We start from the raw sequence: 27500 nt of genomic DNA, 5'->3' as shown, positions 1-27500 counted from the left end.
GTTATAACAAGATTTTATTACAATCTTTTTTTTATTATTATTATAATTAATATTTATTAAATTAAAATAAAATAACATCTTTTGTTTGCAATTAAAAAATTTAATAAAAATTAAAGTTATATGTGTTAAATTTAAAATTAAGAAGCTTTTTTTGCTATCGTTATATTTTTATTATTGTAATTAAAATTACATTATTAAATTAAAATAAAAAGTTTTAACAAAATATTTTATTTACAATCTTTATTTTTTATTACAATTAAAATTATATTTATTAAATTAAAATTGAAATATTATTACAAAGCTTTTATTTGCAATTAAATTTTTTTATAAAAATTAAGTTATATGTATTAAATTAAGATTAAAAAGCTTTTTTTTGCAATAAAAAATATATAAATTTAATTTATTTATTAATTAAAGTTAAAAGTTATAACACACTTTTTTGCAATCTTTATTTTGGAAATAAAATTAATTAGGTTTTGTTCTCCAAACTAAATATTTTCATTGAATAATAAATAAAATCTGACTCCAGATAGAATTACAGTATTAATTTGAATATTTAGCTTAGAAAGTATTTAGACCATTATAAAGCAATAAAAGTCTGTGTAGGCCCCCACAAAAGTTATGTGTGTGTGTGTGTGTGTGTGCGTGCGCGCATGCGTGCGTGTTTCCAATTTTTATTTAAATCCTATGCATTTCTTTAATTGATTTTTGTATTTTATTTAAATCACGTTGTTGTAATTTGTTTCATGCAGCTACCTCAAACACACACATACAGTCAGTGGATGTGTGTGATATCCTACCTGCAGCTTAAGTGTGGTTTTGTTCAGCCCCATCATGCTTTGTGTTTTGTGTATTTACACCTGATGTTCATAATAAGTCTGTCATCACAGAAAGCTTTTGTCTTGCATGCTGCTCCGCTCTTTCTGTTGTGGATTTCTTTCTTCAGCTTTCTTCATTTGTCAGGTACATCATGCCGAGTTGTGTTGAATTGGCAGGTGAACTGAGATGTTGATGAGTTTATTCTGTGTCTCTGTCAGGCCGCAGCTGAAGAAGAAGGAAATGAGCTCAAACATCTGAGGAGTTTTATAAAGAGCAGCTACAAGCTGATGGAGAAGAAGGTAAGCCACACACACACACACACACACTTTTCAAAGAACTCAACATGGCCCACATTTAAAATCTTTTTTATTGCTAAACAGAAATGAAAAAGCAAGTCCTGTTGGTTTTTTGTAAAATATCATCTTATCTGTTGACTTTCCTTCAATGTAAACAGTTGTGTGCATGATAAATAGAAGATTGTCTCTCTAAACAAAAGAGTTGACTCTTGAATGAGTCCTTATATTTTGAATCTTTTGTCTGCTACTGATCTACATCAACACTATTATAATAACTAATTTGATATATATATATATATATATATATATATATATATATATATATATCTATCAGCATAATGTTTGAGGGATGTGTATGAGAAATAAGTAATGTGAAAGAGCTTTTGGGTCATCTGAGGATTTTAGAAAGCCATAAAAATAATATAATTAAATATTTGTTACTGTATTACTACTGTTTTACTACTATATTACTGTAATAATGTAAATACTAAATACTGTAAATATTGATACTGTATTATTAAAACCTTAAATAATTAATAATCAGTTTATGTTACATAATTAATATCATTTTGTAAAGATGTTTCAGACAATACAGACTATTCAAGTATAAATTAGAGTGTGTGCATGCACGTGCGTGTGTGTGCGTGTGTGCGTGTGTGTGTGTACGCTGACTGTGATTTTTGTGATTATTTCTGTGACATTTTATGACTTTTTCCTGAATTGTAGAATGTATTTGGTTTGATGAGTTGATGTTTCTGCAAGATAATAGAAATAGTTAAGTGTGTGTATTAATTAGGCACAATATATTGGAGATATTATTATAGTGGTTTGATCTGTGGCCAATCTGAAAAATCACTATTGAGGGGCTATGAATATTCATTAATATTAATATTGATCACAGCAGTTTTTAAATATATTCTTCCAAATTAAACTAAAAGAAATGCTATAGGATGTTAAATACTGTGAACATTTCCTTGCTTATACGTAATATTGAATTTATTTCTTATTTTTTTCCCAGATATAGCCAGAACTTTGATGATGAAATGATTCAGGATAATGTGTGTGTGTGTGTGTGTGTGTGTTTGTGTTTTCAGCTGTGTGGATGTGACCACATTCCTCTACTTCTCCGTCTTCGCTCCTCTGATCTACGTGACGTTCCTCAAGGGGTTTTTTGGGTATGTAGATTCTTTATTCAATCCCTGCACAGGATATTACACACACACACACACACACACACACACACACACTCATACCCGTATGTCAGCCCTGTAGGCACACTCATTCCTGTCATATCGCAGCGCTTTAGTTCTCCATGCAGAAATGAGGAACTGTATTTACAGACGAGCTGCTGTGCTCTTCAGCTTCTCTAAAATGACCCATTCTGCGCTCTTGTGGGATTTTATTATATTCAAGCATCAGAAGACAATCTGGGGAAGTTTCCAGCTGTTTCTGTACACCACACCAATCTTTCAGAGCAGTAAAAATCATCTGCTTGATGATGCGTTTGTGCTGAATCACATTTACAGCCAAATCATCTGACCATCATGTTAGCTTTTGCTCTTTATGTTGTACTAGAATGGACGATCTTTGTATTATATGTGCATATAATTTTACGGAAATTATGAGAATTGTTTGTTTCTATTGTGTTTTGAGACACTATATTAAAGGGGAAAGTCATTTAGATTAAATGGAAAAAGCTCAAAAATATTGAGGCAAATAATATTGACCAGAGCAATATTATATATATATATATATATATATATATATATATAATATATATATATATATATATATATATATATATATATATATATATATATATATATATACATATATGTGATGAAGTATGAATCATTTTAGGCTTGACTGTGTATGTGTATACACTCACAGGCCACTTTATTAGGTACACCTGTCCAACTGCTCGTTGACACAATCACTAATCAGCCAATCACATGGCAGCAGCTCAATGCATTTAGGCATGTAGACATGGTCAAGACGATCTGCTGCAGTTCAAACTAAGCATCAGAATGGGGAAGAAAGGGAATTTAAGTGACTTTGAACGTGGCATGGTTGTTGTGTCAGACGGGCTGATCTGAGTATTTCAGAAACTGCTGATCTCCTGGGATTTTCACACACAACCATCTCTAGGGTTTACTGAGAATGGCCTGAAAAAGAGGAAATATCCAGTGAGCGGCAGTTCTGTGGGCGCAAATGCCTTGTTGATGCCAGAGGTCAGAGGAGAATGGCCAGACTGGTTCCAGCTCATAGAAAGGCAACAGTAACTCAAATAAGCACTCGTTACAACCGAGGTCTGCAGAAGAGCATCTCTGAACACACAACACGTCCAACCTTGAGGCGGATGGGCTACAGCAGCAGAAGACCACACCGGGTGCCACTCCTGTCAGCTAAGAACAGAAAACTGAGGCTACAATTCACACAGGCTCACCAAAACTGGACAATAGAAGATTGGAGAAACGTTTGCCTGGTCTCCATTTCTCCATTTCTGCTGCCACATTCGGATGGTCGGGTCAGAATTTGGCGTCAACAACATGGAAGCATGGATTCACCCTGCCTTGTATCACCGGTTCAGGCTGGTGGGGAGCGATAATCATCTCAGACTGGTTTCTTGAACATGACAATGAGTTCACTGTACTCAAATGGCCTCCACAGTCACCAGAACTCGATCCCATAGAGCACCTTTGGGATGTGGTGGAACGGTAGATTTGCATCATGGATGTGCAGCCGACAAATCTGCAGCAACTGTGTGATGCTATCATGTCAATATGGAGCAAAATCTCTGAGGAATATTTCCAGTATCTTGTTGAATCTCTGCCATGAAGGAGTAAGGCAGTTCTAAAGGCAAAAAGTGGTCCAACCCGGTGCTAGTAAGCTGTACCTAATAAAGTGGCCAGTGAGTGTAAAAGTCATTTTCTGCAAATAAATGCCCTAAATGATAATATGTGTGTCTGAAAAGTTGGTGTCTGAACACTATATGGATTTGTATATTGGAAAAATACAAAGGTTTTGACATAACGGATGCTCATGATTTATTTCACAACAATCGTCCTCCTCATTTCTCTCCAGCTCTGAGCCCAAAATCCTGTTCTCCTACAAATCCCAAATCGACGAGCCGGAGGACTCAGACGTGCACCTGCCCCACACCTCGTCCTCGGGTCTGGGCCGCAAAGATCTGGACCGCGGCTCGTACTCCAGCACGCAGATCGACGGCTCCGGAGCCTACCTGGATGACGTGGTGTCAGGGCCGTTTGGAGGAGCGCACAGCATTAACAGTGTGGACAGCGATCGCTGGAGGTCCATCAACACCTGAGACAGCAGATCAAAAACTCCAGATCATCCTCTACTGCCTGCAGACATCAGACGCTTAATTACAGATCATTTCATACGCATTCCTGCAACTCTATTCTACATTCCTTGTATCTGCAACGCTGTGAAAGGGTTAGTTCACACGAAAATTACTATTATCCTATGATTTAGTCGCCCTAAAAGTATGGAATATAATTGTCTCATTTATAGTAATATCTGTACATTTTTAAAGGGGTAGTTCACATCAAAATTCAAATTCTCCTATGATTTAGTCACTCTAAAGGTATACACAAATATATTTCCTTACTTTAGAGTTTTTGTCTCATTTCTTGTAAATCTATACACTCTTAAAGGGATAGTTCACCCAAAAATGAAAATTCTGTTATCATTTACTCTGCTTTTACGTTTTTCAAACCTTCTTTAAAACACATGAGAAGATATTTTGAAGAATGCTGGAAACCTGTAACCATTGACTTCCATGGTATGTGTTTTTCCTACTGTGGATGTCAAAAGTTACTGGTTTTCAGCATTCTTCAAAATCTGCCTTTGTGTTTAACTGAAGAAAGAGGGATAGTTAATACTGAGTAAATGTTAATTCTTTGCTGTAACCATTGACTTCCAAAGTATGTGTTTTTCCTTCTATGGATGTCAATGGTTACCAGTTTTCAGCATTCTTCAAAATATCTGCCTTTGTGTTTCTAGTAAATATCTATAAATTCTTAAAGGGATAGTTCACCCAAAAATGAAAATCTGTTGTCATTTATTCTGCTTTACTTGTTTCAAGCTTTATGATGTTCTTTTAAACATTTAAGAAGATATTTTGAGGAATGCTGGAAACCTGTAATCATTGACTTCCATAGTATGTGTTTTTCCTACTGTGGATGTCAATAGTTACTGGTTTTCAGCATTCTTCAAAATATCTGCTTTTGTGTTTCTAGTAAATATCTATACACTCTTAAAGGGATAGTTCACACAGAAATTTAAATTCTGTTATAATTTACTCTGCTTTTACATGTTTCAAACCTTCTTTAAAACACATAAGAAGATATTTTGAAGAATGCTGGAAACCTGTAACCATTGACTTCCATAGTATGCGTTTCTCCTACTGTGGATGTCAATAGTTACTGGTTTTCAGCATTCTTCAAAATATCTGCCTTTGTGTTCAACTGAAGAAAGATAGTAAGGGATAGTAAATTCTGAGTAAATGTGAATTCTTTGCGTGAACTAACCCTTTAAATCATGAAGCATGTTCTAGACGAGTAAAAATATTTTGTTTTCAGAAATATTAAGTGAGTTTTTTTCTTAACACAAGTAAAGAAAGCTTACTCAATAGCGGAAACGAGTTTATTTTACTTGCTCCACTTCCCTCCCCTTAATTTTGAGTTATTATTTCTGAAAACAAGACAATGTTTTAGCTTGTCAAGATCAAAATGCTTCTTGATTTAAGACCTTCTTGTTTCAAACCTTCTTTTAAACACATGAGAAGATATTTTGAAGAATGCTGGAAACCTGGAACCATTGACTTCCATAGTGTGTGTTTTTTCTTCAATGGATGTCAATGGTTACCGGTTTTCAGCATTCTTCAAAATATCTGCTTTTGTGTTTCTAGTAAATATCTATACACTCTTAAAGGGATAGTTCACCCAAAAAAGAAAATTCTGTTTTCATTTACTCTGCTTTTACGTGTTTCAAACCTTCTTTAAAACACATGAGAAGATATTTTAAAGAATGCTGGAAACCTGTAACCATTGACTTCCATAGTATGTGTTTTTCCTACTGTGGATGTCAATGGTTACTGGTTTTCAGCATTCTTCAAAATATCTGCCTTTGTGTTCAACTGAAGAAAGAGGGATAGTTAATACCGAGTAAATGTTAATTCTTTGCGTGAACTAACCCTTTAAATCATGACAAAACAAGACAAAAACTCCATGTAAGAAAGGTATTTTTTGTAGTATCTGACCTTCTTCTTTCAGCTGAATCCAGTCTGAGTTATTTAAAATTAAATTTGGCTTTTCCAGCTCTACAATAGCTGATTTTATTATCAGAAGTCCAATAAAGTGCATCCATTTATAATAAATAGTGCCTCAGAGGACAAACAACCGTCTTCATTAGTGTTTACATGCGTTATTAGAATAAAATGTTATGTATTTAAGTTTGTGTAACTTCTGGAGTGCGTTGTTCATCTTTTCCTCCTTTTGAGATTCATTTTTGATTAAATTTGCGCCATCAGCTGGACAGGAGTGTGTATTTTTTAAAAATAGTTTTACTGTGAGCACATGTGCAGTTGAAATGAATGCGGAGGCTTATTTAAAGGGACAGTTCACCCCAGAATGAAAATTGTGTTATCATTCAGTATTTGTTTTCCCTACTATAGAAGTCAATGGTTACAGGTTATCTGGAAACACTTGAGGATGAGTAAACAGTGAGTACATTTTTATTTTTTGGGTGAACTGTGCCTTTAAGAAAGACAATCCAGTCCTGCAGGTGGCGCTTATGCACCATAAAATCACCTCAAAATTCGAGTGGTGCTCACTGCAGAGCCACTTGGGCAGAGCTGAGCTCCAGCAAGGGGGAGCTTGAGCTCCAGCTCCTCCTTCCTTGCACTACTTCTATGAGTGATGTCACTGGGGGGGTGGGGGGGTGTACGCATTAAAACAGCTAATAGGAGGAGGAGCGAGAGCTCAAACTCCCCCTCGCTGGAGCTCAAGTGGCTCTGCAGCGAGCAGTGTCTCTCAAAATTCAACGCTGACAGATGGAACTTAATTGATTCACTAAAGGAGGCATTTATTTAACACCAAGAGCTGCGTAAAACACTTTTTATTATGGATGAAAGCACTCTATTGGACGTATTTCTGAACAAAACCAACCAATGATAGAGCAGGAAAATCCCCAAGAAAATTCTTGAAATAATTCTCGACTGAAAGAAGACAGTGGTGTACACCGAGGATGCCCTGAGAGTAAATAAATCATGGGATTGTTTTAATTTTTGCGTGAACTAACCCTTTAATTTTAGAGATATTCTAAAACGCTTCACGTGACTTAATGGCTTAAAGCGACTTAATACTCGTTACTTGCATAGTATGTGTTTTGGCTACCGGTTGCTAAACATTCTTCAAAATATCTTCTTTTGTGTTAGATGAACTGCATTGAGGGTTCTTCTAACACAAAAGAAGATATTTTGAAGAATGTTTAGCAACCGGTAGCCAAAACACATACTATGTAAGTCAGTGGCTACTAGTTCAGTGTCTTCTCTTTTTGTGGAGGATGAATACATTAATGAAATTAATGTTTGGTTGGATTATCCCTTTAACGTTAATGAAGGCTTGAACAAAGAACCAAAATTCAGTATAATGTTTATTGAAATCTCTCTCTCTCTCTCTCTCTCTCTCTCTCTCTCTCTCTCTCTCTATATATATATATATATATATATATATATATATATAATATATATGCATGTATGTATGTATGTATGTATGTATATATATATATATTATGTATATATGTATGTATATATGCATGTATGTATGTATATATATTATATATATATATGTATATATGTATATATATATATATGTATTATGTGTGTGCAGATTAACCCAGAATATGAACACGAGCTGATAAATTGCATGGATTTTCCTCTCATATACAGTAAACTGTTGCTTGATGTGGCTTTAAAAAGTGGTTTATAAAGGCCAAAGTTGATCTACAGCTTGTTAAGATATGTTATATCTACAGTATAGAAGCTGATGCACCATAAATTGCAAACCTTTTCATTTAAATGAATGTAGAAAATAATAAATAAGCTGTATTAATGCATTTGAAAGGTGATGTATAAAAGTGAAGTAGTCTAATATCACTTTGTACTGCATTAAACCATGCTAGGTTTTTATTTTGAACACTTTCTGTGGTGGTAAACATTCGATATACACTTAAAAACACATTTTTTGTTTGCTGCTTATTTTGCTAATTATTTAAAATGAGCTGAAACGACACAATTCTTGAGTTTTTTTGTGGCACAGCTTCATTGTTTTATGTTCAATCAACTTGAGATTGTAATTAACCATTAAGTTAATGTCATTAAGGATGTGAAGGGATGCTGTGGAACCCATTATTTTTTATAGTGTGTGTTTAACATGCAGTTTAGGTTGATCTGTTTATCTGTATGTAAAAACACACACCTATTTTAACAGTATGTACAGCAAATTTGGTCTTTATCTCTTTTAAGCCTTACTTTTAACATTAAGCATTGCAGAATGTCCCTAAGTTTACACTTGTGTATCGCGGGCAGGTTTATTGTGAAGCACGTAACCTCATGCATTTCTGCTAAATCCATCAAACTACAGATCTGTTGGTGATTCTGAGTTAACTACTGATGCCAGAGTTAAAATCTCCTCAGTTTTCTGATGTCTTTTCTACCATTAGAGTTGTTTTGCACTGAAAATCATTGATCAGGCTTTCGTTTTTGAGTTTGTAAGGACCCTAAACTCTCTTCATAAGTCAGAAGTTTGTAAATAACCATCTATTTTCCAGTGCTTTATGGTAGTCTTTGGACTTTTATTTATTTTAGTGATCTGTTGAATTTAGTTTTAGCCTTGCGCTCAGTTCTTAAATGAACTTGAAGGTTAATTGTCCGTCTTTGGAACTGGATTGAGTCGGGCTTGTCGTTATTATCATTCCCTGTGCAGGAAAAAAGTGTGTTGTACAGAACATTATGGACCATATACTGAGGGTGTTTGATTCAAGTGCGAGTTATTAACAATGTAAAACTTTTTTCAGCACACACACACACACACACACACACACATAAACACCCACAGTTTCAGAAAACACTGTTGTTCATCTTCAATTAAATTTGACTTGGGTAAAATACTTGCGTGTTTTTGATTGCTTGCGTAAGAGTTTATATTTTATGATTAAAAATGTTTCTTTTTCTTTTGTTCGTTTTTTTTTACCACAAAAGTGTATTTTAAGTAAAATAATAAAATTTAAAATATGATTCAATACATATTTATTTTACTTCTAGATTTAGTTTTAGTAAATCAAAATACTAATTCCTTAGCAGTTTTTATTTAATACTTTTATTTATTTTAATTAATTTAATTATTTATTTATATACTTTTGTTTATTTTAATTAATTAATTTATTTAATATACTTTTATTTATTTTAATTAATTTAATTTATTTATATATATTTATTTATTTTAATTAATTTAATTTATATATATATTTATTTAATTAATTTATTTTATTTAATATACTTGTTTATTTTAATTAATTTAATTTATTTTATTTAATATACTTTATTTATTTTAATTCATTTAATTTATTTTATTTAATATACTTTTATTTATTTTAATTCATTTATTTTATTTAATACTTTTGTTTATTTTAATTCATTTAATTTATTTTATTTAATATACTTTTGTTTATTTTAATTCATTTTAATTTATTTTATTTAATATACTTTTGTTTATTTTAATTAATTTATTTATTTTATTTATATTTTTTATTTTATTTTATTTAATATATTTTTATTTATTTTAATTAAATCAATTTATTTTATTTTATATACTTTTATTTATTTTAATTAATTAAATTTATTTATTTAATATATATTTATTTATTTTAATTAATTTATTTTATTTAATATACTTTTATTTATTTTAATTAATTTAATTTATTTTATTTAATATATTTTATTTATTTTAAATAATTTAATTTGTTTTATTTTATATATTTTTATTTGTTTTAATTAATTATTTTATTTAATATACTTTTTATTTATTTAATTTATTTATTTATGTTAAATACCAGTTTAGTTCATTTTCAGTCGCTAAAAACTAAATAAAATCCTTTTTTTTTTGCATTAAATATATAGTTTATTTTGATATGATTTAAAGAAGACACCCAAAACATCAATCAGTGTTACATTTATATACTAAAGAATCATTTGATGACACATTAAAAGACTGTTTGACCCCAAATATATTTATTTTTGCGTTTATTTTGTTTTCCCACACATTTGTCAGCCAGGACTTTTTAATCATCTAAATGATCGACATTCTACCAGAAACGTACATTTTCACTAATAAAAATGGGACAGGGCCTGACTTAAGCTTGTCGTCCTCAAAAAATCATACAAAAACAAGCATAAAATCATGCCCTGCTGAACAATCCAGCTTAAACCAGCCTAGGCTGGTTGGCTGGTTTTAGCTGGTTGACCAGCCTGGTTTTAGAGGGGTTTTGGCCCTCTGGAAAATGACCAGCTAAAACCAGGCTGGGAGCCCAGCCAAGACCAGCTATGTCCAGCTTAAACCAGGCTGGTCAAGTTGGTTTTAGCTGGATTTAGCTGGTCATTTTCCAGCCTGACCAGCTAGACCAGGCTGGAAATGGCTGAAAACCAGCCTGGAAAACTCCTCTAAAAACAGGCTGGTCAACCAGCTAAAACCAGACAACCAGCCTAGGCTGGTTTAAGCTGTTTTTTTTCAGTAGGGTGCAATTCAATGATATAACTCATCCTTGATCACTGTCAGCTTCTTCTCCATCAAATTATGTCACCTTCGAGTCATAGCCTTAAAGGTGTATTGCACACATTTTATGTTAAATTTAATGCAAAGTGACAGGACTGACCGAAACACGGGGACAATTGTAAATTTATTTGTATTACATTTTTAGTATTTATTTGTAGAATTTATTCGTAATTTCATGTTTTTAATCAATTGATGTGATTGATAACAACTTAAACTCGCTATTTCTGAAGTTGTTTTTGTTCTAACTAACAGTTTTTAGCATAACAAAATTATTAAAGCTGTAGGTTCAATTGGGCTGAGGTCAAGAACAATGACAGGGTTTGTATGACATTCCTTTACAGAACAACTCACAGAAATCCCCATTTTAGAAAGCTTTGGGATGAAATACTCTTTATTCACTTTATTTATGTTTTTATTTCAGGCACAGATGCTCGTTTTTGATAGAATATCCCATATAATACACTTTTACATGATCACTTATTCTTTTAAACGTTTAATTAAGTAAACTTTAGAATAAATATTAAGAGTTTTATTTTTAAATCTGCTGCACTGAAAATGAAACATTATTATGCCAATATTTTGATCATTCAGATTTGCACAAAATAGCTTTTGTACATTTTAATTTGAAACCAAAATGAGATGTTTGGGGTTTTAGTGTTGTGATGAAATGTTTTGATTTTCTCATCCAATCAGATCGATCTATCTGCTGACTGCGTTAAGATTTGAAAAGTGCGGCATCGTTTAACACCAAAACAACGCATTTAACGAATAAACATTAACGGCATTTCCACGGTCGGTCCACATTCAGGATGAACAGAGTGACACAAATACGGCTGACGGGACTTCAAAAACTCGTAAAAGAGAAACGATTAGTAAATGAACACGACATTAAAGGTGAACATGGAGAAGGAGATAAAGAGAAGGCCTCCTGGATTATTCACCCTCGGAGCTACTTCAGGTAACACTAACATATAGGCTTAAATTTACACTTAATACTTAAAACAATTAATATAAATCGAGTTTTGTTTTTTCATCAGCTCATGAAGTTCATCAGGCGCTTTATTTTAGTTCCGTACGACGCGAGAAGCTGAGTGAATCAAACTTAAGACTATAGAATACCTTAAAGAGACTTTGATCAAACTGTCCGAGTGAATCAAACTGTCCGTGTGAATCTCAACATCTGTCCGAGTGAATCAAACTTTCTGTGTGAATATAACGTTAACGTCTGTCCGACTGAATCAAACTGTCCGAGTAATTCTAACATCTGTCCGAGTGAATCAAATTGTCTTATTACAATTCATTTATGTTTCCTCTTAGCCAAGCTTAGACAGTTTGATTCACTTTGACATATGTTAGATTCACTCGGACAGTTTGATTCACTCGGACATATTTAGATTCACTCGGACAGTTTGATTCAATCGGAGAGTTTGGTCCACATATTGGGTCAAGGTCAATTCTGAATAAATAAAAAAAGGGTTTAGAGCCACTAAACTTTTGTGAAGGAACATGAATCTTGGCTAACAGAAAATATACATTAAATATAAACACTTTTCCCAGGTTTTCGTGAATCTGTCCGAGTGAATCAAATTGTACGAGTGAATCTAACATCTGTCCTAGTGAATCAAACTGTCCGAGTGAATCTAACATCTGTCCCAGTGAAACTGTCCGAGTGAATCAAACATGGCTAACAAGACATAAATTAATTGCATACACTTTTCTCAGGTTTTGGATTAATGTTGAATCAAATCAAATACTTATTTTGAAAGCTACTTTTTGCAGACTATTTTTGATTTTGACATTTAACACAACAATGATTTTAACTTGACTATTCCACCAGCTAATAAATTATTAATAATATTATATAGGCTATTCTGGATGAAATTTAAATGAAAAACTCATTTAAACTAGTAATGCAAAATTCTGTCGTATTTCAATGATACAAAACAAATTATAAATATTTTACTTATACCTTTCTTCAGAGACTTCAGTTGCATTGCTTAAATGGATGCATTCATCAATAAATACCATGTTCTCATTAGTATATAATGTGTTTAAGTGTGTCAGGGAGTGACATTAGTACTGTCTGATTTTAACAAGGCTGTTTTTTATATAACTTATATATAATTTACAGGCATTGCTATGGTCATTTTGACCTTTGTAAACCTCGTAACCCAGTGGCGGATTTAGGCATAGGCAATTTGGGCGATCGATCGCCCAGAGCGGCATCTTGCTAGGGGGCGGCACGGGGAGAAAAAAAACGAGCCCCAGTAAAAGCTTTGAGATATCATTTACTTTATGCAGGTATTTTGATTCATAGTGTTAATGCCAGAATAATGAAGTAGGGGCCATTTTGTATGCGCAAGTGTAACCCCGTCGGTCCTACGCCACCCAACCCGCTCCGAGCTGGTATCGAACCGGCGAAAAAATAAAATCTTATTTTTTCATTTTGGCTAGAATGAATCAAAATACATTTAATAAAATGTAAAAAAAAAAAAACTGCTAAGGTCAATATTATTAGCTGCCTGAAGATTTTTTTTTTGATTGCCTACAGAACAAACAACTGTTGTCCAATTACTATAATTTACCCGAACTCACCTAATTACATGATCAATTAGTCATGACAGCATATGTGTTTAGTTCATTGTAACTTATTAAACTACGTTAATCTTGTTCTAACTTAATTTTACAACTTACACAAGCTGTTTTAAGTCAGTTTAACATAATATAAGTTCAATGGACTCAAAGTTAATTTGATTCAACTTAAAAATGTAAAGCAACCAGGATTATTTACAGTGTAGTTAACCTAATTAAGCCTTTAAATTGAACTTTAATCCAAAAGTGAAAATCCTGGCATTGATTAGAAATAATGCTACTTTTAATTATAAAGAAATACATCATATAGATTGTATCATATCAAAAATGTGTTTTTTGTTCATTTACAGGCACTGCTATCTTGTGTTTATGGTCATTTTGACCTTTGTGAACCTCATAACCATCCCTCTGGACATTGCTTTTTCGGAGGACATGCATGACAGCGCCCACAAATACTGGGTGGCCTTCAACGTGCTCTCCGATATCTTGTTTTGCCTGGACGTCGGCATGAATTTCTGTATCGGCATTTTCAACGAAAACGGAGAAGTAGGAACATTATGACTTGAAGAAAATATCACCGAGCATGTAAATGAACTCTAATGCATTGCTCTTTCTCTCCAGGCCATCCTTGATCCTCAGAAAATCAAAGAGGATTATTTGCACAGCTGGTTTGTTCCAGATCTGGTGGCCGCCTTTCCGGTCGACATCATTATTATCATTGTGGTAATTGATTCATCTTTCAGTATCACTCACTGATCGCTTCTGAGAGACGGACGTTCTCACAGCACAACCTGATTGTCCACAGGAGCAGTTTTACATCACAGACACCAGCTCGCTTCTGGCGTCCAAGATGGTCCGGATTCTGATGTTCGCCCGCTTCCTCAGCATGATCCGTCTGCTGCGAGTGCCGAAGCTCCTCAGATTCTGCTTCGCCTTGGAAAATGTACGTTGTAGCATTGCTCACCACCATCGCACTTAGAAATCGCTAGAAGAAAAAGCACTATTCATATTATTTTCATTCAGCTTAGGGGTCGCCACAGCGGAGTGAACCGCCAACTATTCCAGCATATTTTTTACGCAGCGGATGCCCTTCCAGCTGCAATCCAGTGCTGGGAAACACCCATACACTCTCATTCACACACTCATACACTACGGCCAATTTAGTTCATCAGTTCCCCTATAGCGCATGTGTTTGGACTGTGGGGGAAACCGGAGCACCCGGAGGAAACCCACACCAAGACAGGACCAAACTCCAAACAGAAACACCGGCAGGCTCAGCTGGGACTCGAACCAGTGACCTTCTAGATGTGAGGCCACAGTGCTAACCACTGAGCCACCGTGTCACCCACGCAATAAGCTTTTATAAAATATAAAAAAAGATGCTTCACAGTATAAAATCCAGGTGACACATGCTGCATATTCCAAAAGCGTGTCTCAATTTGCATACTGTTTAACTGTTTTCTATGCAAATAAAGGCTGTGTCCTGCTTTTGAGTTTAAATGTACTACTCGACCATTAGCGAAGTACGTTCTATACAATATGAATGTCAGTAGTATCAAAGAGCATAGAATCAGCAAGAGGCGACACTCAGGTGTGATTTGGGAAACAGCCACTAGATGGCGCGGCGGCCATTTTGGAATGAAAATTCCAATAGAGCAAGAGCATATTATAAGTCTGTAAAATAAACTAATAAACGTGCTGATGATTGTGATCGTAAGTGTTGTATTGTCGTCTTTCAGGTTGTATCTTAGCTTTAATGCGCTTTTTAAATAAATAAAAAAAAAACAAAGCAGCTGCTTGCCATCGCGACAGATCCAATGGACGGCCGATCGCTTTCACTCCAAAATGGCGGAATCACATGCTGTTGAGTGTGTAAGTGCATAAGTACATAGTGCATAGTGTGCCATTTAAGAGGCAGCTTATGAATTTGGACATACTTCTCGGCTCGCATACTGTTTTTACAGTGCTATACAGTATGGAAGTATGCCATTTCGGACGCAGCCATAGTTTTTAAAATATTTTTAATTCCTTCAAAAATCTTTCTACTTTGCTTAATCATTCTAATTTAAATAACTTATCACTTATTTATTGTATTATTTCACTTTTGAGGAAATAAATGCAGTGAGCAGATTAATTGATCAGATTTTTATATTAATAAAAACATAAAACAAACATGATATGCAGTTTGGCCTCCAAAATGCAATTCTTACAATATTTTGATATTTTGTGGTGTTTTCTTGGTGCAACACGGTGGCTCAGTGGTTAGCACTGTGGCCACACAGCAAGAAGGTTGTTGCTTCGAGCCCTGGCTGAGCCTGTTAGCATTTCTGTGTGGAGTTTGCATGTTCTCCCCGTGTTAGCGTGGGTTTCCTCCGGGTGCTCCGGTTTCCCCCATAGCCCAAACACATGCACTATAGAGGGGAATTGATGAACTAAATTGGCCGTAGTGTATGAGTGTGTGTGTGAATAAGTGTGTATGGGTGTTTCCAAGTACTGGGTTGCAGCTGGAAGGGCATCCACCGTGTAAAACATATGCTGGAATAGTTGGCGGTTCATTCCGCTGTGGCGACCCCTGATGAATAAAGGGATTAAGCCGAAAGAAAATGAATGAATGTGGTGTTTTCTCACTTTTTTCTTCACATATCTTGTGTATCGTTGACTATATCGTGTCATTCTAGGTGTCTGATATTCGCCTGGAAGATGTGAAAAAGTTTCTGAGACTGCTGTTTGTGCTCTTTATGATGGCTGTGATCTGGCATTGGGACTCCTGCATTCAGTACTTTGTTGCTGCTATAGAGGGATTTCCATACGACTGCTGGATCGTGAAGAACAACCTCACGGTTTGTCTCATTTTTAATACAGCATCTCTGTCAGGCTTATATTGATTTGATATTTAATGTGTCTTCCTTTTTTTGTGTTGCATTTTACAGCACAGCTCGATTGGGGAAAAATACAGGTACGCATCCTTCAGAGCTTTGAAGCAAATGTCCTGGCCATTCCTGGAGTTTCCAACACGTACGTCACCAGTTCATTTGACACTTTCTTTTTTGAGAACAAGATCGTTAAAGTACACATGAAATCAAAACTTTTGTTCACTCACATTGCTAACGATTCATCTGTGCATGTCATTAAGAGTAAAACAATAGTTTGCTCTTGTGATCTTTAATTGAAATCTAAAAATGCACCTCCTGTTTGTTTTCAGTTAAATTCTCAGATTTCGTCGGTCTGAGGTGGTGGGGGTAGGCGTTAATATAATACAATAAATGGAAAATATAATAAATAATATAAATAATTCTCGTTTACTTTCAACCGCAACCATATCTGATCTAGCAACACCCAGCTTTCCCCCTCCGGAGAAACATCAGTCTATAGCGATCGCTGATTGGCTCCTTTAGTAGTAGGCGGGGCTTCATTCGCCATATTGACCGTTACACTTTTCCCCATTCAAAACTGCACAAGTGACACGTCTTGTGTATTCTAGAGTCTTTGGCTCTAATCACATGACCTGCGGTGTGCCTGCAACATTCTGAAAATTTGAAATGCGTTCAACAAGTTGCGCCTGGAAAATGAGAGTGTGTCGAAAATTACAAACTTTCACTCACAATAGATGCAATATGTGAACGGCCCCTTACTCTGCTTCATACCATGATAATAAGCATTGAATACTTCACTCATCCATTAACATGATTTCTGCATGAGTCCCATAGGATGATGAAGATTCCACACTCAAATCATCAAATACATCTTTGTTTTTTATGAATATGCACCCTCTAGTGGCGAAAATTACACACTGTGCCTTTAACATTAGATTTATAGATCAAACTTGGGATCAGATGTTTCTGCCAGAAAGATAAGCCATGACAGACATGATGTCCTGGAATTGCAAAAACACATCAGTTTGAAGTGATTCTCTTCTGTTCTTTAGGTCTGGAGGAACAGTGCATGGCTCTGATCAGCATGGTGATCGGATTTTTTATGTTTTTTGTATACATGGCATGCTTGATCACAACATTTGGGAGCTTGTCTGGCGCTGGCAAGAACAAGGTGCTCTTGAGTGAATTTGAGTTTAGACGTGAAGCTGAGGTTTATTCGTGATATAAATACAAGCATTGAATATTGCAGATGAGCCAGATTCAGTCCTCCTTCCTGTTCAGCAACCGACCCTTAACCCTGCGTCAGCGCATCACCGCAGATTGCAAGTGGCAGATCTACAAAAAGAACGTCCTCGATGTGGTCTCCAAACGGCTGAGAAAGGTGCTGAAAACCCATATTCCTCCTCTATCTTTTTGTTTTGTTTACTAGTACTGATTTGTAAATCTTCTTTAATTACGATGCATTTACTTTGAGTAGACTTGTTATCTGGATAATGTATCGAAATTGTGTTTCTGCTTAATATTGAAAAATGAGAGAAGAAAAGTTTGCTTTTTCATATTGAAAGGGATAGTTCACTCCAAAATTTAGAGAGCCCCTAGTAAATGAGCTTCCATGCAGCACTAAAGCCCTGCTCACACTGAGATTTCAGCAACAGTTTTGGGAAAAGATTCCTGAAATCCTCGGCTTAAATCTGTGATTTTTGATTGGTTTGACATGTTCACAGACAGCCGTGTAATGCCCGTTGCGATCAGATTTTTCTTCCGATGAAGTTCTGGCAGTTTCAGAATATTTCAGACACTTTCCTGCAGTGTGACAACAGCTGTGATGAGCGTCAATCCAAGAACCAATAAGAGCGCAGAGTCTGATGACGCAATCCGTTCGACAATTCAAATGATCGCGGGGAAACAGTTTTTCTTCCTGGTTTTATTATTGAGACACGCCATGTGCAAAATTGCCGCTACAAATTGTTTACGTTTACTGTGAGGAATCATTTCAGAACGCGGGATACTGAAAGTGTCACAGGTGGATGACGTCAAACTCCGGGGGAGTTTTCTTCCGTGTTTGGCACGTGTTTATTGACGTTCAGTCTGAAATTACAGTGTGACATGGGAGCTATGTTCACGCAGTCTGACATGCTACAATGTGAGTGTGAGCCAGCCTTAAGTGAATGAAAACATCCAGCTGAGGGTTAAATCTGAAAGTTCACCTTGTTTAAAACTATTGATTCTTTAATGAAATAGTCGACTCAGAGTTGAATAATTGAATCGTGTTGTGTTCGAATCTTTTTCTTGAGCGCCTCGACGTCGATACGGTACATCACCTAATATGTAGTACCAGATCCAGTAAAACATGTATGCACCTTTCCCTTTAGATTGGCTCCTGTACTAGAAGGTGGGCTTTATTTGCCATATAGCGATTGCTGATTGGCTCCTGTGTTAGAAGGCGGGCTTTATTCGCCATAAAGCGATCGCTGATTGGCTCCTGTACTAGAAGGCGGGCTTTATTTGCCATATAGCGATTGCTGATTGGGTCCTGTACTAGAAGGCGGGCTTTATTTGCCATATAGTGATCGCTGATTGGCTTCTGTACTAGAAGGCGGGCTTTATTTGACATATAGTGATCGCTGATTGGCTCCTGTACTAGAAGGCGGGCTTTATTTGCCATATAGTGATCGCTGATTGGCTTCTGTACTAGAAGGCGGGCTTTATTTGCCATATAGTGATCGCTGATTGGCTCCTGTACTAGAAGGTGGGCTTTATTTGCCATATAGTGATCGCTGATTGGCTCCTGTACTAGAAGGTGGGCTTTATTTGCCATATAGTGATCGCTGATTGGCTTCTGTACTAGAAGGCGGGCTTTATTTGACATATAGTGATCGCTGATTGGCTCCTGTACTAGAAGGCGGGTTTTATTTGCCATATAGTGATCGCTGATTGGCTTCTGTACTAGAAGGCGGGCTTTATTTGCCATATAGTGATCGCTGATTGGCTTCTGTACTAGAAGGCGGGCTTTATTTGCCATATAGTGATCGCTGATTGGCTCCTGTACTAGAAGGTGGGCTTTATTTGCCATATAGTGATCGCTGATTGGCTTCTGTACTAGAAGGCGGGCTTTATTTGCCATATAGTGATCGCTGATTGGCTTCTGTACTAGAAGGCGGGCTTTATTTGACATATAGTGATCGCTGATTGGCTCCTGTACTAGAAGGCGGGCTTTATTTGCCATATAGTGATCGCTGATTGGCTTCTGTACTAGAAGGCGGGCTATATTCGCCAAATAGTGATCGCTGATTGGCTCCTGTACTAGAAGGCGGGCTTTATTTGCCATATAGTGATCGCTGATTGGCTTCTGTACTAGAAGGCGGACTTTATTTGCCATATAGTGATCGCTGATTGGCTCCTGGACTAGATGGCGGGCTTTATTTGCCATATAGTGATCACTGATTGGCTCCTGTACTAAAAGGTGGGCTTTATTTGACATATAGTGATCGCTGATTGGCTCCTGTACTAGAAGGCGGGCTTTATTTGCCATATAGTGATCGCTGATTGGCTTCTGTACTAGAATGCGGGCTATATTCGCCAAATAGTGATCGCTGATTGGCTCCTGTACTAGAAGGCGGGCTTTATTTGCCATATAGTGATCGCTGATTGGCTTCTGTACTAAAAGGCGGGCTTTATTCATCATATAGTGATCACTGATTGGCTCCTGTACTAGAAGGCGGGCTTTATTTGACAAATAGTGATCGCTGATTGGCTCCTGTACTAGAAGATAATCTTTATTCGCCATTTGACCTTTACACTTTTCCCCATTAAAAAATATACGAGTGACACGTTTTGTGTATTCTAGAGTCTTTGCTTTAATGCACTCCTGCATTGTACTCTTCATAGCCGTGGTGGGCATTTCTTTCTGTCTCGCGCTGAACCCAGTTGACCAATCACAACACACTGGGTTGTCAGACCAATCACAGCAGATTAGCCTCGCTCAAAGGAGGGATTTGGGAACAAATGAATCATTAAACAAATCATATGGGAGTCGTTGGGAAAAATAGCTAAAAATAATGCATTTATAATACAATTAACGTTTTTTTTTACCTTACATGCATATCAGCCTGTTGTTGGAGGCCCCCAAAACCAAAATATGACCTGTTATACTGCATAATAGGGGCTCTTTTTCTGTTCTGTTGAACTAAAAAATAGATATTTTGAAGAATGCTGGAAACCTGTTACCATTGACTTCCTTAGTATTGTTTTTTTTTCTTACTATGGAAGTTGATGGTTACAGGTTTTCAGTTTTACTTTAAATTTAAGTTTATTTTTCTTTAAATTATATAGTGGCTGCTTTTTAGTGTGTTTTTTTCTGAGTAAACTGCTTACGTCGCTTGAATTGCCCCTAATTGATTGATTGATAGTGCTATGTTTTCTGTTTTAAAGGATATTATGGCAGATATCTGCTCAAACCTTGTGAAGAAAAACGCCATGTTCATGTCATGGGACGTAAACTTCAGCAGAGCTGTGCTGATGTGTCTAAATGCTGAGCTTTTCTCTCCCGGTGATGTCATTATTGAAAAGGACACCGTGGCAGATTACATGTTCTTCATCGACAGCGGTCACGTCCTAGTGAAGGGCCACCATCAACAGAAGGAGAAGAAAGATGGAGAACATTTCGGAGGTGATGCTTAACATCGGTTTAATCTGCGACAAGACAATATTGGAGTATTGTGGGTACTGTGAAGGGGTAGTTGCTTTTAATTCAGTATATTGATGTACTTCAGACAGAAAATGAATATTGAGTAGGGGGAGGGGCTTTTTAATGCATATCATTCCCTGGTAGAAAAGTTTCAGTAAGAGGGGCGTGGTTTATTATTTCATTTCGTTTTCCTTCAGCTTAGTCTATTTATTCATTAGGGGTTGCCTCAGCAAAATGAACCAACAACTTATCCAGCATATGTTTTACACACTGTCCTTCCAGCTGCAACCCATCACTGGGAAACATCCATTCACACTCATGCACACACATACGCTGCGGCCAATTTAGTTCATTCAATTCCCCTATAGCACATGTGTTTGGACTGTGGGGGAAACCGGAGCACCCAGAGGAAACCCACGCCAATACAGGGAGAACATGCAAACTCCACACTGACATGCCAACTGAGCAAATCAGGACTCGAACCAGTGACATTCTTATTGTGAGGTGACAGTGCTTACCACTGGCCACCATGTCGCCCCGGTTTATTATTGCAATCTGTATTATTGTGGAATACCAGTATGTGTTTGTCCTACTATGGAAGTCAATGGTTACAGGTTTTCAGCTTTCTTCAAAGTATCTTCTTTTATGTTCAACTGAAGAAAGAAACTCATAAAGGTTGAGAGAGAGTAAACAGATTTTTATTTTTGGGTGAACTGTCCCTTTAATCCGCTGCTGGTCGTTTCTCACATTTTGACTGCATCATATGCACATGTTTTGTTGTTTCTGGAGTGTCAGAATAGCAAAGGCTCCACCCTTATTTGTAAAACAGCTTCTCATTTGCATTTAAAGGGACACACACACACAAATGGCATGTTTTTGCTCACACTCAAATAGAGGAAAATTTGACAAGCTGCAAGAAATGATCTACATAATATGTCTTATTTTAATGATCCGGGCTTTAGAAACATGGTAAATTCTTCTTGTTGTTTCCACAGACATTAGCTTTTTACTGGGCGAAAGGCAGCAGATCTCCGCTCGTGCCCTGACCACCTGCAGCCTGTTCTCTCTATCGCTGAAAGATTTTGAGATGATCCAGAAACAGTTTCCTCAAAACGTGAAGAAAATGAGAGAAACAGCGGCTGAAGAGAAGGAACGGGACCTGGAGGGCAAGTCTTACACACAGCATACATTTTATATTAATCAATACATACTCGATTCTGATTGGTCAGTTATGACATTCCAAGGTATGTTATTCCGATATTTCAACCGCTGAATAACAGAGGCTCATTCGGGAACTGAGTACTCCATCAGCTGTTCATTTCTGTCAGCTTTGTGTTTTTGACTGTTTGGCGCCATCTAGTGTCTGAATAATGCTCAGGTTAGTGTATACTCCATCAGCTGTTTTCATTTCTGTCAGCTTTCATTCAGCTTTGTTTTTAGCTCCATCTTGTGTCTGAATAATGTGCAGGTTAGTGTATACTCCATCAGCTGTTTTCATTTCTGTCAGCTTTGCGTTTTAGCACCATCTTGTGTCTGAATAATGCTCAGGTTAGTGTATACTCCATCAGCTGTTTTAGTTTCTGTCAGCTTTGCGTTTTTGACTGTTTGGCGCCATCTAGTGTCTGAATAATGCACAGGTTAGTGTATACTCCATCAGCTGTTTTAGTTTCTGTCAGCTTTGCGTTTTTGACTGTTTGGCGCCATCTAGTGTCTGAATAATGCACAGGTTAGTGTATACTCCATCAGCTGTTTTCATTTCTGTCAGCTTTGCGTTTTAGCACCATCTTGTGTCTGAATAATGCTCAGGTTAGTGTATACTCCATCAGCTGTTTTAGTTTCTGTCAGCTTTGCGTTTTGACTGTTTGGCGCCATCTAGTGTCTGAATAATGCTCAGGTTAGTGTATACTCCATCAGCTGTTTTAGTTTCTGTCAGCTTTGCGTTTTTGACTGTTTGGCGCCATCTAGTGTCTGAATAATGCTCAGGTTAGTGTATACTCCGTCAGCTGTTTTCATTTCTGTCAGCTTTGCGTTTTTGACTGTTTGGCGCCATCTAGTGTCTGAATAATGCTCAGGTTAGTGTATACTCCATGAGCTGTTTTCATTTCTGTCAGCTTTGCGTTTTTGACTGTTTGGCGCCATCTAGTGTCTGAATAATGCTCAGGTTAGTGTATACTCCATAAGCTGTTTTTCATTTCTGTCAGCTTTGCGTTTTTGGCGCCATCTAGTGTCTGAATAATGCGCAGATTAGTGTATACTCCATCCGCTGTTTTCATTTCTGTCAGCCTTGCATTTAATTAAAGAATTAATATACTATTTGAGCTCAGAACAACTGTTTGTGTCAAGGTTTTATGTTTTGTGGAAAGTAGCCTTGTATTAAGCAGGATAAAGTACATCCAGGATGGTTGTTCTTCGCAGTATTAAAGCCATTCAATCTTATTCAACAGTGCTCTGCTTTGCATCGAGCTGCTGATAGACCTGTCAAGCTTTATTCTGAAAACTCTAATTTAATCTTAACCAGTATGATCTAACATTAACTATCATCAAGTGAAAGTAATTATTCTTGATTTATTCAACTCATCTCTTCTTTGGATTGACATGCTTGCATTAATTGTTTACATTAATACTGTAAGTGAGAATATATTGAAGTAAATAAGTTGTATTTTGATGATTTGTGTTTGTTTTATTAAAGGCAATGAGCTGGAGATCCAGGTTACACAGCCATCGACATCAAGCAGCGTCTGAGAGATGACCATCACTGATGAGTGTTTTTCTCAAGTATTAGCTCATTTTCATGATTAGTATTATTATTATTATTATTATTATTATTATTATTATTATTATTAATAGTAGTAGTAGTAGTATTAATATTATCACTGTTAGTATTATTTTAAGTAATTGCATTGCTTCTTTTATAATTTCAGTGAAAAATATTTTGTAGGTTAAAATTTGAGATGTTGTTGATAATATAATTTTAATAACACCATTATATTTATATTTAAATAATTGTAAATATACCTGACACATAATACATAAAAATAAACAATGTTTTGATTGTCTGCTGCCAATATTTTTATTTAAATAGCCAATTTACATTAATTATTATTATTCAAATGTTTTGTACTTTTATCATTTAAATGAAAGAAAATATTTGTAGTTTGTTTAAATTGTGAAGAATATAATTTAATAACACAATTTGAGTTCTTTATTTGATTGTTAAATAAACTTAATGCATTTAAATGTTCAATGTTGTGATTAATTTATTTTAATCATATTTTATTTGAATAATTGTAAGTAAATTTGCCACTATTTGATATAATAAAGTATACGTATAAATATAAATGTTTGTTCAATCCTAATTTGTAATTCATGTACAATTTATATCACATTGCACACACAAACACACATTTTTTTTTTCCCAAATCAAGTAGAGTCAAGCAGTACAGAATGCTCATCCGAGATTCTGAGACTTTATTTTGGAAAATTCTTGCAGTGACGTTTGGCATTTAACAAGCAGGATCTGTCTGACGTTTTGAGGTGTGAATAACGTTTTCATTTTGAGGACTATTATTATAATTTAAACAGCGTTTTAGATGTTTTCTTATACATTTTACACTTCTATCTGAATAAACCGGCTCCCATTTTGTGACCGGTAACGTTATTTCGTTTGTATTTTCTTCACACGTGACTTTTCTTGCGATATTAATCAACGGGACTTTTATTGTACAATGTGACGTCACTGCACCGAATTACACCATTAAACTACACTTCCCATAGTTCCGTTGCGCTTTCCGCGTGACGCCTGATGAAGTCTTATTCGGATGTTTGACGGTTTTCTCCGCATGTAGCGGGACGCAGTGACCCTCAGACGGCTTTTGCTGAAATAATCAGTGTTTTTCCTCAGAATTGTGGGTGTTTTTCGGGCTGATGGGGGCTGCTGACAGCAGGAACCGGTCCGTGTCATTTGGCCTGGATGAAAAGGAAAATGTCACAGTCCTTCACGGAGTAAAGGTGAAGATACACACACATATTAGCAGAAACACACACTTTATAATGTCCTGCGTGCTGATACTGTACTTAAACACAATTCAGATGTGGATATATTAATCTAATTGGTGGTTATATGAACGGAATGCCTAATTGTAATTGTCCTTTTATGAACTTAAATGACTGAGAAAATATATATAAATAAGTGTCAGTGTTTCATTAGCAACACTAAGTCAAGTGTGGTGAAATCAGGGTGGAATACACTCATTTTACTGCATTGTTCTCGTGTTTATGTTCATGTTAATCTGCTGTGAAACTGAAACCTGTACAGTAATTTTATCTGCTGTCATTCAAGGTCAGAGACACACAACACTGATCAGACGTTTCTTTAAATTAATTATTTCTTTCAAATCATGTAAATTATTCTTATTTGATTAAATATGGTTTACCATTTGTGTTAGCAAACATGTTGTGGTGGCATCAGGTGGCTATTTTCAACATTTTAAAAGTGTTTCTGTATGTCTCCTAGCTTTTTGTTGATGTGTGTCAGAAGTTTACTGTTTTTATGTAAAGAAATAAATAAATAAATGTTAACCTCGAATAAAAAAACAAAACATAATTTTATTTCACACATACATTATTTTTTAAGCAAGGCATCATTTGTTGTTGTCGTTGTATTTTAAGTACTGAAATATATAAGCACTATATAGAATTTAAAATTAAAAAGATAAACTAGACTAAAACACAACAAATTACCAACAGCTTTTAAAAAGGACAATTAGGGAAAAAGTAAACAATTATTTCATATATTTTTGTGTGTTCTTTATACATTAGCGACCATTTTCAACCTGCAAATCATTAACTATCAGTAGCGCCAGACGGAATCTGCAGATATTTTTTGCTATTTCTGCGCAGAATTTTGTTAAAAATCTGCAGATTTCTGTGGAATTATTTTGGGAGTATCATAACTAAATCTTAATATATGAAACTACAAAATAATACCTTTTTAGCTTGTATTTAAGTGTTTACAATGTAAATCCAATTAGATCCACTTTATTTAGTTAACAAAGCAAGTGTTCTATATACTATATCTACTTAAAGACAGAAAATATTATTTTACAAAATGTATTGTGAATAAATTAAATGAACATTTTCATATTAGTCAATATTAATACTAAAATTAATTTAAAAAACTGAATATATATAAATTTACACTAGTAAATAAAACCGAATCAATGATGGGCGGAAATCTGTGGAATTCTGCACGCGCAGATTCCGTGTGGGCCTACTAATCCGTGATTACATTTACATGGACACCAATAATCTGATTTTAATATGATTAAGACAATATTCAGATTAAGAGTGGACCATGTAAACAGCGATTATTGATTAATTTAATCAGATTAAGGTCATAATCGAACTAAAGAGTAATGGAATGAAGACATGTGGAGTATGCTGATTTTAGTGGCATTATTGAAATGCAGTGCAGACATGTAAACACTGCAATCAAACTATTATTGTCATGTAGGACTTTTCACTGCGTTTTGCGACAGCATAGTCCACACACACGGCTGTCTGACAGTATTATCAACACCTACTGAGTCAGTGAAGACCACAGACCCCTGCATCGTGAAATGCAGAGTTTATTTCTCTCCATTCAGTGTGCGGTAGGAAATTCCACCAAATCTACACTCTTGCAGCTCTTCATACTCGCATCCAATATCTCGTTTGTCACGGGGGGCATGCATGAAATGTTCCTGAATGAAAGTGAAAGTGCGAAACTGCAGGTTAATTCCACAAATTAAAAATGAACACACCTGAAATTACATGAAACTCCAGAGGAAAATGTGGATAGTGCAGAGACGCAATGACGTTAATCGAATTATGTGTTTATAACATGTAAAACGCGATCATGAAAGGAACATTCAAAAAGCAACTCATGTGAACGCCTTCATCTTATTATTGTCTTAATTAGATTAAGGCAGATAATTCGATTACTGATGTCCATGTAAACGTAGTCGCTGATATTAAAATCATACCACTTTAGGGTAAAAACTTACTGTGATTAAAATAAATATTTCTAGTATTACCAGATGCAGAAATATTTTACATTTAAATCAAAATAATAATTAAGTGCAATCTAAATATTTAGCTATTTTATTTTCACGTTCACATGAATAAGTGCTGGTCTGCATTTATTTATTAAGGTTCAGTTAGTGGTGAAATTCTGCTTTATTTATTTTGCTTTATTTAATTCATGATTTATCATTTATTGTGTTGAGTCTGCAGTTTTGCATTACCCACTCATCAATAACTTTTTACTAGTGATTATTACTTTTTATTTATATATTTATTATGTATATGTGATACACACACATACATGCAAACAAAACTA

General features: G+C 35.5%; 2 protein-coding genes across 2 annotated transcripts in view; both read left to right on the top strand.

The window, feature by feature from the left end:
- The window catches only part of chchd6b (coiled-coil-helix-coiled-coil-helix domain containing 6b), a 62814-nt gene that overhangs the window by 9936 nt on the left and 25378 nt on the right, over window positions 1-27500 (top strand).
- LOC130230362 (potassium/sodium hyperpolarization-activated cyclic nucleotide-gated channel 2) lies at window positions 11779-23863 on the top strand. Its single transcript, XM_056459330.1, has 11 exons — window positions 11779-11927; window positions 13912-14107; window positions 14183-14284; window positions 14367-14504; window positions 16240-16401; window positions 16492-16576; window positions 17487-17605; window positions 17684-17815; window positions 20866-21103; window positions 22117-22287; window positions 23811-23863. Exons 1-11 carry the CDS (start codon window positions 11779-11781, stop codon window positions 23861-23863), a joined length of 1545 nt encoding a protein of 514 aa, XP_056315305.1.

The sequence above is a fragment of the Danio aesculapii genome, chromosome 6, assembly GCF_903798145.1.
Source record: "Danio aesculapii chromosome 6, fDanAes4.1, whole genome shotgun sequence".
Lineage (NCBI taxonomy): Eukaryota > Metazoa > Chordata > Actinopteri > Cypriniformes > Danionidae > Danio > Danio aesculapii.
The sequence above is the reverse complement of the archived record's forward strand: the minus strand, read 5'-3'. Positions and strand labels throughout refer to the sequence as shown.

Bases quoted from the DNA above. Each gene is read 5' to 3' on its own strand.
- LOC130230362 (XM_056459330.1), top strand. From the start codon at position 11,779: ATGAACAGAGTGACACAAATACGGCTGACGGGACTTCAAAAACTCGTA. The intron at 17,816-20,865 runs GTGCTGAAAACC...TCTGTTTTAAAG, and splicing joins TCTCCAAACGGCTGAGAAAG to GATATTATGGCAGATATCTG. The intron at 22,288-23,810 runs GCAAGTCTTACA...GTTTTATTAAAG, and splicing joins GAAGGAACGGGACCTGGAGG to GCAATGAGCTGGAGATCCAG.